The sequence below is a fragment of the Triticum dicoccoides genome, chromosome 1B, assembly GCF_002162155.2.
Source record: "Triticum dicoccoides isolate Atlit2015 ecotype Zavitan chromosome 1B, WEW_v2.0, whole genome shotgun sequence".
Classification (NCBI taxonomy): domain Eukaryota; kingdom Viridiplantae; phylum Streptophyta; class Magnoliopsida; order Poales; family Poaceae; genus Triticum; species Triticum dicoccoides.
Genome location: NC_041381.1, coordinates 409554567 through 409573083, shown reverse-complemented (window position 1 = coordinate 409573083; position 18517 = coordinate 409554567). Strand labels below are relative to the sequence as shown.

At 46.2% G+C, this 18517-nt stretch overlaps 1 protein-coding gene across 4 annotated transcripts; it reads right to left on the bottom strand.

The window, feature by feature from the left end:
• Positions 1-6291: 6291 nt before the first annotated feature.
• LOC119338059 lies at positions 6292-8624 on the bottom strand. Of its 4 annotated transcripts, none has more exons than XR_005163787.1 (4): positions 7378-8624; positions 7210-7287; positions 6795-7115; positions 6292-6705 (listed from the first exon to the last, which is right to left on the bottom strand). XR_005163787.1 is itself a non-coding variant. In XM_037610355.1 (4 exons), the coding sequence occupies exons 1-4, from the start codon at positions 7416-7418 to the stop codon at positions 6504-6506; spliced, it is 603 nt and encodes a 200-aa protein (XP_037466252.1). In that variant the 5' UTR covers positions 7419-8624; the 3' UTR covers positions 6292-6503. The 4 variants fall into 4 exon arrangements, 3 of the variants coding, with proteins under 3 accessions (XP_037466252.1, XP_037466260.1, XP_037466263.1); XM_037610355.1 differs by having other exon boundaries at positions 6292-6646; positions 6795-6927; positions 7002-7287; XM_037610363.1 differs by having other exon boundaries at positions 6292-6923; positions 7002-7115.
• Positions 8625-18517: the final 9893 nt, after the last annotated feature.

Below are 18517 nucleotides of genomic sequence, written 5' to 3'. Positions count from 1 at the left end.
GCGGGGGCGGCGCGGGGAGCCACATGGCGCGACGCGATTCGCCGGGGGCGCGGCGGCGGACGCGTCTGGCTCCGTCCGGACGTGTCCGGCGGCGCGGAGAGGAGCGGGGCTAGGGTTAGGGTGGAAATGATCCGCGAATTTCGGGGGAGGGGCTATATTTATAGGTAGAGGGAGCTAGGAGAGTCCAAATGAGGAGCGGTTTTAGGCCACGCGATCGTGATCGAACGACCGAGAGCATGGAGGGGAGTTAGATGGGTTTTGGGCCACTTTGGAAGGGGTGTTGGGCTGCAAACAAAAGAGGCTTTTATGGTTACCCGGTTAACCATTGGAGTACCAAACGATCGCCAAATGGCATGAAACTTGACAGGCGGTCTACCGGTGGTATACCAAGGCCGCTTGGCAAACCTCGGGCCATTCGGAGAAAGTTTAATACCCGCTCACAACAGAAGACAAAAGGGGAACTCCGGATGACATAGGAGCGCCGGATTGCAAAACGGACAACGGGGAAAATGCTCGGATGCATGAGACGAACACGTATGCAAAATGAGATGCACATGATGACATGATATGAAATGCAGATGATGACATGGCAAAGTGCAACACGCAAGCACATGACATGGCAACGACGGCGAATAACTGGCAGACACCTGGCGCATGGAATCTGGGGCGTTACACGGAAAGAAGCAAACAACATAGTAAACAACCATCACATAAACATGGCATGATGCACAATCAAGTATGATGCATGTCCAGTTTAATGAGGCATGGCATGGCAAAGTGCATACTACAAGTTAAGTGGAGCTCAATATGCAACGAGTTGCATATTGACAAAACACCACATTGCAATTATTTAGTTTTATCTCGTTATAAGCTACTCAACAATATTAAATGTTGTTAAACATGGAAAGAGGTGAGGCATAAGTAAACTAACTATTTAGGCAAGTTTAAATGAGGTCGGAACAACAAACAACAACTCTCCGGAAAATCCCCATATGCGTATTTTGGATTTGTTTCTGTTCTGCCGTAAACACAATTTTAGTTTTGTTAAACAGCAAAATGAAGTGTAGCAGGTTAATCTATGCATTTTTCTACCCCATTTACATTTAAAGAAAATTAAATTTCGAGCTACGGTTATTTAGTTATGAATTTTACTATGGCATTTGAGCAAAATTAAACAAACAGCATTTTAAACATCTTTAATATGGATGAAAGTAGCATATTATGAAAGTGCATGAAAAACTGAGCAAGTTAACTATATGACATGTTTAAATCCGATGCACGATTCATGAGTTATTATATGCATGAAGTTGGAGGGTTTTTCTGCAAAACAGGTAAATCATAGGATAATGACTAAATTCGCAGGCAGGAAAAAAATATGAACGCGCCGAAACAGAGGCTGGCCGAACAGTGCACAGGGCAGAGGGGCTCGAGGGGGCTTCTCACCAAAGGCCTCAGGCCATAGCAGAGGAGAGCTGGGGCTGGGCCGCAGCTTGGAGGGGCGCGGTCATGCGAGCGCTCGAGTCAGAGCGGCTCGATAAAGAAGAGTCGCCGCTCGTCTCCCTTGCTCGAACAGAGGGAGGCAGCGCTGGGGACTTGCGGCGGGGCCGGCAGGCGCAGGAAGCTGCCGGTCGGCGAGGTGGCGAGCGGATCCCGGCGGTGCCGCGCCGAACAGAGGCCGATGGAGGCGGATCCGGCGACAGCTTGTGGTTGGTGCGGCCATGGCAGCAGAGGGCGAGCTGAAAGAGGCAGCGCATGTTCTCTGTTCAAACGACAGAGAAAGTTTCAGAGAGGGAAAGAAATCAGGGAGGAAACAGGGGAACGGTGGCCTTGACCTCGATGGCGACACGGGGACTTGACAGAGGTCTTCACCTCGGGGGGGCCTTGACCTCAGGGGGGCCGGTCTGAGGAGGAGGCCGGGGTCGGCTCGTTCTGGCCGCAACCGAGGTGATTGGCGGCGACAAACTTGGCGTGCGAGGCGACCTCCGGTGACGCGGTGACTGGATGGCGAGGAAGGGGCGCCGACAGTCCAATGATTCAGCGCAGATAGGAGGCTGCAGGAAGGCTTCGTCTTGGAGCTCCACGGGAGACGCCATGGCGCTGCAAAGGAGAGAGAAACCAGAGGGGTTTAGATGGGAGGGAGAAGGGGAGAAGAAAGGAGAGACAGGGAAGGAGAGGGCGGCCCTGCTGGTGCTCGTCAGCGTCGGCTCGCTAGCCGGTGCGGCGGGGTGAAGCTCCGGTGGTGGCTGTCCTCGGCCAGGGAGGAGGCAGGAGCCAGGGGCGCGTGGGAGGTGGAGCTCGAGGGTGAGGGCGGCGCTCGGGGTTGGCTGCGTGTGCGGGAATCACGGGAGGTGGTCGGAGGCTGTGGTTGGAGGGGGTGGATCTGAGATGGATGGGACAGAGAGGATTGGGCGATGCTCTGGTTGGCGAGTGGCTGAAGACGACGTGGATCGGGAGGGATCCCGAGAGAACAGTGGCGGCGGCGGACACAGAAGGATGGGACATTGGTCCAAAATTTTAGGGTTGGGGTCTATATATATAAGGAAAGAGGGGAGTTTTTGAGTCATCCGATCACGATCGAACGGCTCCGGGAAAATAGGTTAGGAAGTCCAATAAATAAAACAAAGATATTTTACGGATGTTAGGGGATGATCCGGACCCATCGGTCATGACCGTGCGGTTCGGGTTCGGGGAAGTTTCGGACGAGCAAGCGAGGGGTTCGAGCATTGAGCAAAGAGATTAAGCGGCCAGACAAGAGGAACTCAAAAAATCCGGTTGGTCTCGGAACGGTCAATGAAAGCAAGGGGGACGCGGCCACAACGAGCAGATGCGAGTTTTAAAAACAATGACGGCGACGAGTGTCGATGCAATGCGAATGATGCCACGATGAAATGCAACAAACAAATAAAAACACACGACGATAACGAAAAACATGGAAGGCATCCGGAGCGTCGGTCTCGGGGCGTTACATGCAGTGCGGTATTTTGTCTGAAGCAATGCGTTCTTCTGTTCGATGCAGTAAATACGACGATTTTGGTCTCGCGAAGAACAGAGTGTCCGCTTTTCGGTAAAATCGAAACTGCTCTTAAACCGTAAGGAATTAGAGAGAGTGTTCTACATGAAAAAGTTGCGTCTCGTCGGTATATTTCCAACGACGTATGATTTGAATTATTCCGACCAGCCGTTCGTAAAAATTTCGCGAAAAAACAGCCGCTGCCTCTCAAAGTCAGCCGCACGATTTGCAAAATTAACTTAAAACCGTAAGGAATATCAAAACCATTTCAACATATGAAAGTTGCACCTTGTCCGTAGCTTTCCAATGGCGTATCATATGTCTCGTTCCGACAAACGGTTAGAAAACTGGAGGAAAACAGTACCGAAAATTTTAAAAATTTTGAAAAACAGAGTTCCGCGATTTAGTAAATTTGAAACTGCTCTTAAACCGTAAAGAATTAGAGAAAAAATTATATATGAAAAAGATGCGCCTCGACGATATCTATCCAACGGCATATCGTTTGCTTCATTCCGGCGAGCGGTTTGGAACAAATCACCAAAAAACGCTCGCTGCCACTCATCATGGGACACGCCAATTTCAAAACTGCTCTTAAACCGTGTGAAATCTCGAAAAGTGTTCAACATGTAGAAGTTGCGCTCCATAGCTTTTCAACGGTATATTACACGCCTCATTCCGATAAACGGTTAAAAAATTAGAGCGAAAACAGTACCGAAAAAATAACGCGTGCAGTTTTTTCGACGAAGTGTGCTGCAGAATGCTAGCAGAATAACTATTTTGCACACCACTTCCGCACTGCGCGCTGAACGTAAGTGCACGTCATTCTTTGAACCAAGTGTGCTGCAGTACTCACACGAGTGAACTTCTTGTCGGAAAAAAACTGCACGCGTTATTTTTTTGGTACTGTTTTTGCTCTAATTTTTTAACCGTTTATCGGAATGAGGCGTGTAATATACCGTTGAAAAGCTATGGATTAGGCGCAACTTCGACATGTTGAACAATTTTCGAGATTCTACATGGTTTAAGAGCAGTTTTAAAAATGGTGCGGCGGATGACGAGTGGCAGCGAGCGTTTTTCGCGTTTTTTTCTAAACCGCTTGTCGGAATAAAGCAAATGATACGCCGTTGGATAGATATCATCGAGGCGCATCTTTTTCATATATAAATATTTCTCTAATTCGTTACGGTTTAAGAGCAGTTTCAAATTTACTAAATCGCGGAATTCTATTTTTCAAGTTTTTTAAAATTTTCGGTACTGTTTTCACTCCAGTTTTTGAACCGTTTGTCGAAATGAGGCGTGTGATACGCCGTTGGAAACCTACGAACGAGGCGCAACTTTCATATGTTGAAATATTTTTGAGATTCCTTACGGTTTTAAGTTAATTTTAAAAATCGTGCGACGGACGACGAGTGGCAGCGGCCGTTTTTCGTGAAATTTTTGCAAACCGCTGATCCGAATGATTCAAACTATACGCCGTTGGAAAGATATCGACGAGACGCAACTTTTTCATGTAGAACACTCTCTCTAATTCATTATGGTTTAAGAGCAGTTTCCAAATTACCAAAATACGAACACTCTGTTTTTCGCGACACCAAAATCGACGAGTTGCACTGCATCGGACATAAAACTGCACTGCTTCAGTCTGAATATCGCACTGCATTTGCTTGACTTTTTAAATGCATTTTTATTTTAAAATGTGTGTACTGAAAAAGTTCTTCGTGGTGGACTTTTTTGTAGACCAAAGTGCACTGCATTTTTGCACGTTTTTAAATGCACTTTGTTTGAAATGGGCTGTACCGAAGATTCATTCGTAGTGGACTTTTTTCAAGACCAAAGTGCCCCGCATTTGCATGATTTCTTAAATATATTTCTTTTAAAATGTGTGCCCTAAAAAGCCCTTCGTGGTGGACATTTTTGTAGACCAAAGTGCACTGCATTTTGGCATGTTTTTAAATGCACTTTGTTTTAAAATGTGTGTAGTGAAAAGTCCTTCGTGGTGGACTTTTTTGTAGACCAAAGTGCACTGCAGTTTTTGCATGTTTCTAAATGCATTTTGTTTTGAAGTGTGTACTGAAAAGTCCTTCGTGATGGACTTTTTTGTAGACCAAAGTGCAGTGCAGTGTTGCATGTTTTTAAATGCATTTTGTTTGAAATCTGAAGAGTCCTTTGTAGTGGAAATTTTTCAAGACCAAAGTGCACCGCATTTGCATGATTTTTTAAATATATTTTCTTTTAAAATGTGTGCACTGAGAAGTCCTTCGTGGTGGACATTTTTTGTAGACCAAAGTGCAATGCATTTCTTCATGTTTTTAAATGCATTTTGTTTTAAATGTGTGTAGTGAAAAGTCCTTCGTGGTGGACATTTTTACAAGACAAAAGCGTACTGCATTTTTGCATGTTTTTAAATGCATTTTTGTTCTAAATGGTGTACAATTCCTCCAAAAATAATAAAAAGTGAACTCCTCTGTACATTTTTTTACAAAGCGAACTCCTTTTTTTTGCAAAGTGCACCGCAAAGGTTTTCTTAATGAGCTGCGATTTTAACAAATTATACACCATGTCCTTACAAATTTGCAAAAAAAAATCCTCCAAAAATAATAAAAAGTGAACTCCTCTATACATTTTTTTTTACAAGTGAACGCCTTTGTTTTTGCAAAGTGCACCGCAAATGTTTTCTTAGTGAGCTGCATCGATTTTAACAAATTATACACCATGTCCTTACAGATTTGCAAAAAAAATCCTCCAAAAATAATAAAAAGTGAACACCTCTATACATTATTTTACATAGTGAACTCCTTTGTTTTGCAAAGTGCACCACAAAGGTTTTTTTAATGAGCTGCATCGATTTTAACAATTTATACACCATGTCCTTACAAATTTGCAAAAACAAATCCCTCCAAATAAAAATAAAAAGTGAACTCCTCTATACCATTTTTTTACAAAGTGAACTCCTTTGTTTTGCAAAGTGCACCGCAAAGGTTTTCTTAGTGAGTTGCATCGATTTTAACAAATTATACGCCATGTCCTTACAAATTCACAAAAAACAATTCCTCCAAAAATAATAAAAAGTGAACTCCTCTATACAATTTTTTACATAGTGAACTCCTTTGTTTTTGCAAAGTTTTTTTACATAGTGAACTCCTTTGTTTTGCAAAGTTTTTTTACATAGTGAACTCCTTTTTGTTTTGCAAAGTGCACCGACAAGGTTTTCTGTGTGAAGGGCATCGTTTTTTAACAGATTATGAACTAGTCCATGCAATATTGCAAAAACAACTCCTCCAAAAACAATAAAACGTGAACTCCTTGGTACAAATTTTTTCACAAAGTGATCCACATAGACAAAGGAAACCTGCACGGCACAAGTGACAAACTACACAATACTTCAAGAAAAAAGAGACAAACTAGACTTGAGCATCCCCGGTCAACTATGCTCTACACTGCATATCTAAACAGAGAAATTTTTATGAGCTGCACTGGGGGAGCACCAATCGAGTTACACGACCTCCAACTTCTGAACCGAACTCCAGCTTCGACCAGTGCATGCAGGATGATCGGCTCGGAGTGGGCAGAACATGCAAGATGCAAGATGCATCAACTGCTGCAAAATGCGGCAGTGATTTCCATACCTCAGTTGATCTGCATCAGCACCCGTTCAAGATTGAATCAGAGTGAAAGAAGCGGCATTCTCCAACTCACTGTTCAATTTCAGGACAGTTATCCAAAAGGGACAGAATAAATAGGAATCAAAACTATATTTTGGAAGCGAGTCGAAACAAAAACCCACACAATTCCTGGATGGTAGAACACTCAGCAGCACGTCGGGGCTGTTTGGAGCAGGAGATGATTGCTCCTGGGCAGGAGATGATTAGCCCTGTACCGTACGGCCAAGTCTCTCCTGCGTATATCCGTCTGCCTGTCTTTGTGCAGTTTACAAGAGTAAGTCTGTCAACAAAATAAAAATACATCGCACGCTTACTTACAAAAAACGCACCAAAAAACTGGGGGTGGGGGTGGGTGGTCTTGCCCTTTTCTGAAGATCCAAGTAAACATATATGCAGTGGAGGTGAGGTAGTGCTGGGTGATGTCGTTGTACTTTGTAACAATACTGTAAAATCACCAAGTACTCATCGCAAAGAAATAAAAAATAAAAATCACCAAGTACTGACGGAAAACCATAAATAGATTTCTCTGTCACACACCTCATAGAGTAAACACGTATGTGCGCGAGGGAATCACGCATCCTTATAGAGCCATTAACTAATATGTAATCAGCATTGCTGCATGTGTTTTATGAATGCATTATCGTCAGAGAGAGTACAAAAACATGCAACTTGGTATGATGGTATATATGAGTCACACGCACTTACCTGACGAAATGCAACGCCTGCATGCACTCCGAGCCGATCATCCTGAACCGACCTCCAGTTGTTCTTCGTACGAGTTGCACCCCCACCGGCAGTAATACACGCCCATTTATATAGTAGAAGCTTTCAACGCCGTGGGCAGAACTGCAGCCCCCCGTTGGTCGAGCTGCACTTCCCCACTACCAGTACTGCACGCCCATGTGCAGAGTTAGAATCCTTCGACAGCATGGGCAGAACTGCAGGTCCCCGCTGGTCGAGCTGCACTTCGCCGTGGGCAGAACTGCACTTCGCCGACGGACCTCTTCGCGCCCCTCTCCTCCTGCAAAATTAAAAGCTTCTAAACTGCATGTAGCGGACCAGCACGAACTGAACGAGGATCTCGCTGCCGATGCAAGACGAAGGAGACAAGGAGGAGAGAGTAAACTCCGGGTAGGGGATGACGGAGTGGTGGTGGCGCCACTGAACAGAGATAAAGCCAGAGGGGTGGGGGCGGCTGGAGGCGTCGGAGTCGAGCAGCTATCTGGATCCGGTGGTGGGGAGACGCGGGATCCACGGCGGTGAGGAGTGTTGATGCAGTGTGGCTCGCGTGGTGAATGCACTGCGGCTCGCCTGGTGATGCAGTGCGGGAGGGGATGAGCATGTCTCATGGATGAAGCCACGTTTGGTACCGAACTGCATGCTGGCGCCGTGTTTGTGGCTACCGCTCGACGGCGGACTGCAGCAGCGCCGTCAGGCTTGGTCAGGGGCGGGGGCGCTGGACGGTGTCGCGCGGCGGAACCGAGGCTATGGGGGCTGGGCCTCCTAGGGCGGGGCCGAGGCCATGGACAGGGTCGAGCGGCGTCGCCCGGCGGGGCAGAGGCTGTTGACGCCGGCGAGTGCGTGGCGGGGCCGTGGCCATGGCTGGAGTGGGGCGGGGTCGGGGCCGTCGCCTGGGCGGTGCTGCGGGTCGGAGGCGCACGGGGGAGATGCGGGCAGCACGGCAGGGGGGAAGCCGGTGGCCGGGAGGAGTAGGAGGCGGGGCGGCGCCGGCCGGGAAGAGTAGGAGGCGAGGCGGCGCCGGCCGGGAGGAGGAGGAGGCGGGGCGGCGCCGGCCGGGAGGAGGAGGACGCGGGGCGGCGCCTGCCGGGAGGAGTAGGAGGCGGGGCGGCACCGGCCGAGAGGAGTAGGAGGCGGGGCGGCGCCGGCTGAGAGGAGGAAGAGGCGGGGCGGCGCGGGCAGGATTTGGGTCGTGCGGGATGGGAGGTGGAGGTGGAGTGAGTGGGTGGGTGGGCGGTGGCTTTTTTTGGTTGCTCCGGTTTGACGGAGTGTTAGCAGAATAAGCGGGTTTGATGTGCAGAATAAGGTCTTAAGGGGTGTTATCATAATAGGGCCTGGGCGCCGCAGAATAACTGTGTCTATCATAGCTTGCCACAGAACTAGTTAAGGCTTGCTAAATATTTAACGGTTTAAAAGTAAGTAAAAAATATGAAATAAATAGGGGAGCCTCACTTTAATATAATAAGATGATTCAACGGTGTGATTGTAAAAATATGCATTTATGTGTTCTCAGCGAAAAAGACAAGCATTTCAGCTCACTACAGGATCAGTATATATTGAAACATTTGTTCTTTTTATCCAGGACACATACAGTCATATTTCTTCAATCCCTCCATTGGATCATGTTATATTATAGGTGTGTTGGTTCAGTATTTTTTACAGAATTTTTAAGAACTTTTACACCGTCAAAAACCTTAACTAGTTCCGTGGCAAGCTATTGTAGAAAATCCTACTCCTATATATATATATATATATATATATATATATATATATATATATATATATATATATAGTGTTACTATTCATCACCCAGGGTTCAGAATACGTTATTCTTCACCCGAGATAATCTTATGATCATTTCATAAATAAATTACGTTTCAAATACAAATAGTTACAGTCATATTGATTCACTCCGTAAAATTTGGCATTAAAAAATGTCAGAAGACCAGAAAAATTACATTTTATATACATTTTACACTATGCTTTTACGTTTGAAATTTGCGTAACATAAAATATTTTTTACGACGATTATATATTTTCTTGCGTTCTCCTTTTATGTCTGAAATAAAAAAAAATTACGGAACATAAAATTACGATGCATTCATGTAAAAATAGAGGGGGGTGAAGAATAATTATTCCTCACCCAGGATGACGAATAGCGCGACCATATATATGCTAGTCCCCTCCCACCTCGACGCGTACTACATACCACCATAACACAAACAACAAATATTCTACCTTGCTGGTCAAATTAACCTCACTACCGGCTGTTTGTCAAAGTGATGGATGACGACCTCGTGGGCCCGCAGAAAGCGTCATACGCGAGTATCGAGTGTCGTGTAGGACAACCATCAACTGCATGTGGCCAAAACATGTACGTATGAAAGGGTTGTGTAATGTTTTAAATTATGAATTCACGACTCTGATGTGGCACCGGCCTGCCTAACAAAACGGCCAACCCACACGGTGGCTCAGAACTCGTAGTGTACTGCAATCCACCCGCCACCCCAGACGCACACACCCACACACACACCACGAATCCACCGCAACTATGATGCATGTTAAATTAATTATCTCGCAATGAACATATATATGTTACCAAAGGAGGGACGTTTTAATTTCGAAAAAATTAGACATCATTAAGACATTTTAGTACATTAATTCATTGATTTTGTATGGGTATAATATGCAAAAATCAAATTCGAGCTACATGCATACGTGACAGTGCATATTTACTCCCCGTGCAACAAATTTCAAACAATGAAAATCTTGACTTTTAAATTGTAGTACGTCCAAAACTTATTTGAAGTTCATGAAACTTATCGTGTTGTCATATGGACACCAATACAAAATTGCATTGTATATTTTTGGTCAAATTTGAGACCAGTTTTGATATAATCTTCATCTATGTACAAATGGGAGATTATTAATAATTTGGAACCAATATCCCAAATGGACTATTTATTCGAACCGTGAGCATTAGACCAACAATGGATACGTGCCATGATTCGGTTAAGCAATAAAGCGGCATCACTAATCATCCAAATAGAAAAACAATATGTGTGCCGCCACGCGACCCGTGCGCCGTGCGAGCAGGCGTGAGTTGACGGGACGCATGCGAGCAGTCCGCCGTGCAGGAAGACCGGGAGGCGTGCGTGCAGAGTGTGTGAATAGACGGAGGTGTGCTTGCTGCGTAGTGTCATCAAGAGGCGTGCGAGTAGCTGTGTGAAACGATGGTAGGCATGCCAGCAGTCTGGTGCGCAGGCTCACCGGGAGGCGAGCCAGCGGTTTGACCGCCGCCCGCCCCTCTCCCACTACTCCATATTAAGAGCTCTCCCATATTAATGGTGCACCCGAGCGGCCGCACCCCCCATCTTCTCCACACACGCAATCCCCTCTCTCCGCTTGCTTCCTCGACGCCGCTCTCAGTCATCAAAGCCGTCAGTGTATGAGGATTCCGCTGAAGCGCCCCATCAGAGGGAGTGGCGACGCCGGGGCTGCTAAAGCACCGGAGCATGGCGTGGAGATGGAGACAGAGGTTGTCGTCACCGCCGGCGAGTTATCGCTGCAACCTGATGTCGTCGAGCTTCCACAGCTTGAGGCAAAGTTCCACACTGACTCTGGTGCCAACTCCGACAACCACTCCGGCAATGACTCCGACGACGACAGACAACTGGTTAGTCATCTATACCCATTTATGTGTCAAATAGATCACATGGTTTCTCTGGTTACTCCTGCCTCCCCCTTTTTGGAATAGAAATCCTATGGCTATGTTCTCTCGGTCCATGAAATCTGAGTAAGTTTCATTAGATCCTTGTAGTGTATTGACTGTTTGAATGGTACAAGTGATAAGTGATTAGTTGTTCCATCTGTGGAAATGATTTCTGCCAATAATTCGACTAGGTTTAGTGTTCGTGCTAATAATTCCTAGCTAGGACTTGGCAATTAATTTTGAGTGACCTACATATGATTGTGCCATTATTTTCTTCAAGTTGGTCTGTACATTGATGAATGTGCTTAAAAATCGAACCATAATCTCTGGATATGTATAAATAAATAGCCATAAATTCCTTATCCTACTTTACGACATGTAATCATTGATTTTATGCCAATTTTTGACAAATGCCAAATGTTCGCTAGAGATTAGTTTGTAACCATTAATTTGACGCCACATTTTTTTACTATTTGTATAGGTGTTGTCTGAAGATATGGACAACGAGGATGAAGATGTCTAGAGGAGGTACAAGAGGCAAATCCTGAGGAAGCTTTATGCGGGATTGCATAACAGGCGTATTAGGACCTGGGACGGCGGCTATCGATGCCCATTTTGCAACCACAAGCTTCATGACGCGTATCAAAGTGTTCTGGTGCATGCAAGAGGACGGACCGTTGGCTCCTTCAATCAGAAGTATTCTCGCAGGTTGGCGCACGGCATGTACGCCGAGTACCTGGAGAAGCTTCAGGATCGTGCCGGCATGTGAGATGAGATGTGGGGTCGAACTATGTACGCTTGAGCATGCTTAATGACGATTGAACTATGCTTGTGTATGTGTACGCTTATTATTTATGTCTGAGTATGTTTAATCTATGTTCATTTATGTCTAACTGTGGGATATGGATGCAATCAGTTCGGTTGATGGAATCTACCTCCATCCTCGTTTATTGGTCCCCTTTGTAAATTGTTGTTAAATGTTGACCAAAGATTTAACTGACAAAATGTTAGTGCAGGTCAGCAAAATTATATCGTTGGATGCTTATTTGAACATAGTGTTCAATGATATAATTTTTGGTGACATGCATAAACATTTCTTAGTTAAATATTTGGTCGAAATTTGGTACAAATTACAAAGGGGTCCAATAAACCAGGACGGAGGTAGTACATCAATCACACACGGTTCCCAAAATTGGAACCGTGTGCAATGACTTTCATTTTGCCTGCTGCGTCAATCACACACAGTTGGCTCTAGCAAACCATTTCCCCCGAAATTCTTTGTGGGGCAGAAAACCCTCAGCACCCAAATCAAAAAAGAAAAAAGAAAACCCTCGTCATTCCCAAGTCACAAAAACCCTCACCCCGCCCGCCACCCCTGCCTCTGCTCCCCATTCACACCTGCATAAGCTCCTCTGCGTCTATGCATGGCACCGCCTATCGCGGCGGTAACCAATTAGTTTGACGTGTGCCGCCACTGGCTGGCTGCCGGCAAAACCCACCGTATTTCGACACTTCCGCTTGCCGCCGCCTATCGCCATCAACTTTCTCGGAGCCGCTCACGGTCGACCCAGCTTCGCTCCATTGGGGAATCTGCTGTACTGAGGGTTCTTTCTCATGGACGACAAGGTAACTAATTTAATGAGATATTATCTCATCTCTTATCCCAGTTCATCTGCCTTCTTTAATCACCCGGCCGAAATTGCCGTGAATTCATTTTTATTCGAGCTGATTTAAGGGTTTTCTTTCATTTATAGAGTGTACAGTGCGCCGACACATCAGGACTTTGCGACCTCCACTAGAGATTCCATCTCACCGTACCAGATGACTTGAGGATGTGCGCGGTATGTTCAATCTCACCCTAAATCGGTTGGCATGGCCTACTTTCCTAAACATATTCTAAATATTGCTACATTTGGATAAAAGGTGCCACATGCACCATATACATCAAAGGGGATTTTCCCCTCTCCTTTCTATATTAGGAAAATTAATGTTGTATTGTTCTTTCGATTACTCCCTTATTTCCATGACATCATGTTTATCCTATCTATTTAATTATAGATTTTTGTCCTTCGATTTCAACTGCTGTACAATTCTTTCAATTTGGGCCCATATTTTCATGTTACCATATTTTCTTTCACAATCCTACCATTTTCTGCAGCGCATCCCTTGCTATGCAACAGATTATGTAGTGCACAATTTTTCCCTTTACATAGATCAAGGCTGCACGGATGTCATACTGGACACAAACCATGGATTTACAATCGTTGCTACTGTAAGACTTGATGAACGTGGTGACTCCTATTTTGGCGCTGGCTTTTGGAAAGAAATTTCTAAGTTTTATGTACTAAAAGATGGCGCTAAAATTGCACTGCACATAAAATGGCCTGGTCATGAGATATATGCTAACTTCCACGACAAAATCATCCGTCCAGACTTTGTTCAAAGTAAGTTTTCTTTTCAACTTTTTGCATGTTGACTTACCCAGCAATGTCAAATGAATTGTGTATTATTTAAGCAACCAATTGTTATTCCCTTTTCTTACTATATTCCTACCTAATAACTTCTAGTTACCAGTACACTTTTCTATTGCCCTATTTTAACTAAATATTCCTTGTACTCTCATTTCTATCAGAAAGCGCCGCTGACAAGGAGACTCCAGAGGTGGAGAACAGGGCTGCCAACAAGCAGAGGCGGGGCGAGCTAGAACCGCAAGCGACTCCAGCAGGCCTAGACTTCATCAGCAGCCTCCCCGATGATATGTTGACAGTCATCATCTCCCTCCCCCCAATCAAATATGGGGTGCGGACAACCGTCATTTACCGTCTATGGCCTATGGAACTCCACCCCTATGGAACTCCACCCCTATCGACCTCATCTACACCCACGAGCTCTGCCATGGCTATCGCAAAAGCTTGGATGCATTCTCCAAGATCCTCGACAGTCACCTTAGCCCAACCAGAGGCCTTAGAATAGGCAAATTCTGTTCCAACGGCAGGGACCGAGCCAAGCTTGAGGACTGGTTCTGATCCCCCGCCGTAGATCAGCTCGAGGAACTCACTTTTGATGATGGGCATATGCGCTTGCTGCCGACGTCCGCGCTTTGCCTCGCGCCCACGCTGCGTCGCCAAGTTCAGGAACTGCCATCCCCCCACTAATGACGCGCCCACTCTTACTCTACCACGAATGAAGCACCTCGAGCTTGTCGCCGTCTGCCTCTCAAACGGTGACATGGAGTGCCTGCTCCGTGGTTGTACTGGACTCGAGTACCTTTGTCTTCAGGCGATCAATGGGTTGAGTACATTCCACAACACCTCCATGACTCTTTGGACTATTTATGTGTGTTGCTGGTTCGGCAGGAAGACATCACAAGATGTGTACCACGGTATGGTCGCCGAGGACACACTTGCACTTGAGAGATTACTTGTACTTGATCAAATAGGTCCAAAAAGAATCAATGTCATTTCTGTGCCGAAATTTACAGTGCTGGGCTACTGGTCTGACATACACTCCGAACTTGTTATTGGATCCACACCCGTTCAGGTACAAGAGCTTCCTTCTACCTCCCCTTCTACAAATTAACATTATTTCTAATTTTGAAGATGTTTGTTCGTCTGTCATTCAGAAAATGATTCCGACAAGCTTGACCACGAAACTGCGCACAGTGAAGGTCTTGGCACTAGAATCTATCGGCCCCAACCTGGACCAAGTTGTCAGTTTCCTGAGATGCTTTCTGTGCCTGGAGAAGCTATATATTGAGGTGATGTTCCTTTCCTGTTAAATGTTAACCGTAAGGGAGTTCAATTTGTGACACCTTTTTATAAGTTTACAATGACAATGTACTATGATTTCTGAAGGATTCTTTTGGAGGATTTCAGTACATCCATGTCTCCTTTTCCAAGTTTACAATGACAATGCTAGATCCTTATGTTACAATCCATATGCATTTCTCCTTTGGATTCATCTGTACTAATTTTCTTAGGGAATTTTTCATCCAATCCAACATCTTGTGAAGATTGAAGATGGCACGTTAATGCCCATGTTAATCATGTTAGATCGAATATGGCATCTTAGTGCATTTTACAAATCCTGCAAACCAAATAGGCATGTAGTAGTGTTCAAAACTACATCTAGGCACTAACACGTTTTCTTATTTTGCAGATAAGATTAGGCCTAGTGATGGATAATGTGATACAATATAACAATCGCGTCGAATGCCTAGATATGCATCTCTCAGAAATTACTTTGAACTCCTACCGAGGGACCTTACTGGAGATTATATTTGCTAGGTTCTTTGTTGTCAGAGCAAGGGTGCTGAAGCTAATGAGGTTTGCCCTACATTTATTTCGCAAAAATGAGTGGTTTGTTGATCAGCGCCGGCGCCTGCGGAAGAATGGAATAGGCTCCAAAAATGTTGAATTTCAATTTGGAACTTCAGATGACAGAGTAATCAGAACACATTGTGTCAACCCCATACATGACTTCTCAGTGGCTGACCCCTTTGCAAAAGTTGTGAGTTTTTGAAACCAGACTTACAACTGGTAATATTAGTTTGAACCTCTCTGATATCAATGTTCAGCGGATCAGCGTGAGCGTTTGCAGCTGATGAGCTGAATTTCATTTCTAATATTAGTTTGAACCTTGTAATCTTTGAATTTGAGCCATATAACTCTGGAATTTGAACCTTGTAACATTTCGAGTTTTTGTGGTACAATCATTGAAATGGCATCGTATGAGACTAATCTAATGGTAGCACTATTTTGACCTTAATATGCAATGGTCTTAGATTTGATTTTATTAACCATTCTCGAATCTGTTTACCTTGTCGATCTCAAAGCACATGATCTGTATTGCTGACTTGACTGCGATCTTTGACATTATTGCACACAGTTGGTTTCTTCCACCATGTGCCCTGTAGAGCACAGAATTAATTATCGCACTCGAGTGTCCATCATCACCCTTCTATGTAACTTTGACCTCATCACCCACGGGTAAACTTATGACCGAAGTCATTCCACACACTTCGTTTTTACAAAGCTTTTTGCCAATAAATGCCCATGATTTGTCCCTCATCTAGTCGATGTGTGGCAAACCAAGCCGTGCCGGAAGCTTGCGCGGTAAACTGCATGGTAGCGCGGGAACAGGCTCACCGACGATACATTTGGCGCCACTTTGAGCCCACGCATGGTCAAACTGCGGTGCGGTGTAGTCAAGCGTGCACAGGAATCCTCCGCTATGAATGTCGTGATAAGACGTGACGATTACAGGCCGGCTGGCCCCCATTTGTTACAGCAACCATTTAAGCCTCTTGTGTCTCTTCAACCTTTCTATCGCGCCCCGCCATTGCAAGAAGCACACCCACCACGACAAGTTCTTAGAGGGTATCCTGCACGGCTGCCGATGACGAGCAGCAGTTCACCATGCATGCCATGGTGGACACCCACCAAAGGTTCACGGTGCTCTCGGTGGAGTACACCAACAACCCGGTCTGGGTGGAGCACTCCATCCACATCATGGAGTTGTTGCTTGCCGAGGAGAAGTACAAGGTGGTCGGGTTCGACCTCGAGTACACCCGCACTCATGCCGGGTCTCGTCCCAAGGTCGTCGTCGCCCATATGTGCGTGTGCAACCATGTCCTCGTCTACCACTACTGCCTGGCCACAAGGCCTTGTGAGCGTTTCGCCAGGTTTGTCAACAGCCCCCACTACATGTTCGCTACGGTGGACATCACCAACGATGTCAAGGTGCTCAAGAATTCAGGCATCGCCTGCCAGAATCTTGTCAACATCCAGGGCCAATACAAGATCTGGGGCACAAGGAGCATGAGAAGGACTCATTGGTTCACCTCACCGAGGCCATCATCGACTCCTACTATAGAGACATGAAGGATTCCTGCAACAAGGACAAGCGTGCCTGGTGTCGGTGTCAAAACCGGCGGATCTCGGGTAGGGGCTCCCGATCTGTGCGTCAAGGCTGATGGTAGCAGGAAGCAAGGGACACAGATATTTACCCAGGTTTGGGCCCTCTCGATGGAGGTAAAACCCTACTTCCTGCTTGATTAATATTGATGATATGGGTAGTGAAAGAGTAGATCTACCACAAGATCGTAGAGGCTAAACCCTAAGAGCTAGCCTATGATGGTATGGTTGTATTTGTGATCGGCCTTCTAAGGACCAACCTCTCCGGTTTATATAGACACCGGAGAGGGCTAGAGTTTACATGGAGCCGGTTACAGGGAAGGAAATATAATATCCGGATCGCCAAGCTTGCCTTCCACGCCAAGGAGAGTCCCATTCGGACACGGGCCGAAGTCTTGAGTCTTGTATCTTCACGCTTCAATAGTCCGGACGTTGTACACAGTCTGGTTGTCCGGATACCCCCTAATCTAGGACTCCCTCAGTAGCCCCTGAACCAGGCTTCAATGACGATGAGTCCGGCGCACAATATTGTCTTCGGCATTGCAAGGCGGGTTCCTTCTCCGAATACTCCAAAGCGGCTAGCGAACACGTAGACCGTGTCCGGATCTGTAAGATGATCTTCATATAGCATAAACCCGATTCACTGGCAATCTTCGGGCGTCGTGCCCTTGCATCGTGGCCTGGTCCAACGCGGACCGACATTTCTTACCCCACCTCAACTCGCGTTACGAGGCGGTTTTATTGGCATGTCCCGTCGAGGTAGAGATCGTGTTCCTCTTATTACGGTATTCATCCCCTTTATAAAAGGGGTCGAGGCCTATGCCTCTTTTTCACCTTCATCGCGCCTTCTCCCACCTCGAGTTCTAACACCCAAAACCTAAGCTCCAACCCCCCGGAACCTCCAATATGTCCAGATCTGACCCTCAAGGCTGGTGGGTGGCCTCCTCGATTAAAGAGAAGGACATTGCAAAGCTTAGGGAGGTCGGATACCTGACCGCCGATATCCAGCACAGGCTTCCTGCTCCAGGGCAGGTCATCCCTACACCGGAGCCCAATGAGTGTGTCGTTTTCGTCCCACACTTCCTCCACGGTTTGGGTTTCACCCTCGATCCCTTCGTGAGGGGGCTCGTGTTCTACTATGGGTTGGATTTTCATGATCTGGCTCCAGATGCTATCCTCCATATCTCGTCGTTCATTATCGTGTGCGAGGCTTTTCTGCACGTCACCCCACACTTCGGCTTATGGCTCAAGACCTTCAATGTGACGCCGAAGATGATCAAGGGGCGACATGTGGAGTGCGGAGGTGCCGTAATAAGCAGAAACGCCGGTGCCCCATGGCCAGAGGGTTCTTTCCCAGAAGTATCCGATGTATGGCAACGGAGGTGGTTTTATGTCATGGCTCCCAGAGGCACAAAGTGGGTGGCCGCCCCTGAGTTTCGCTCGGGCCCTCCATCACAGTTGGCGTCTTGGACAGACGTAG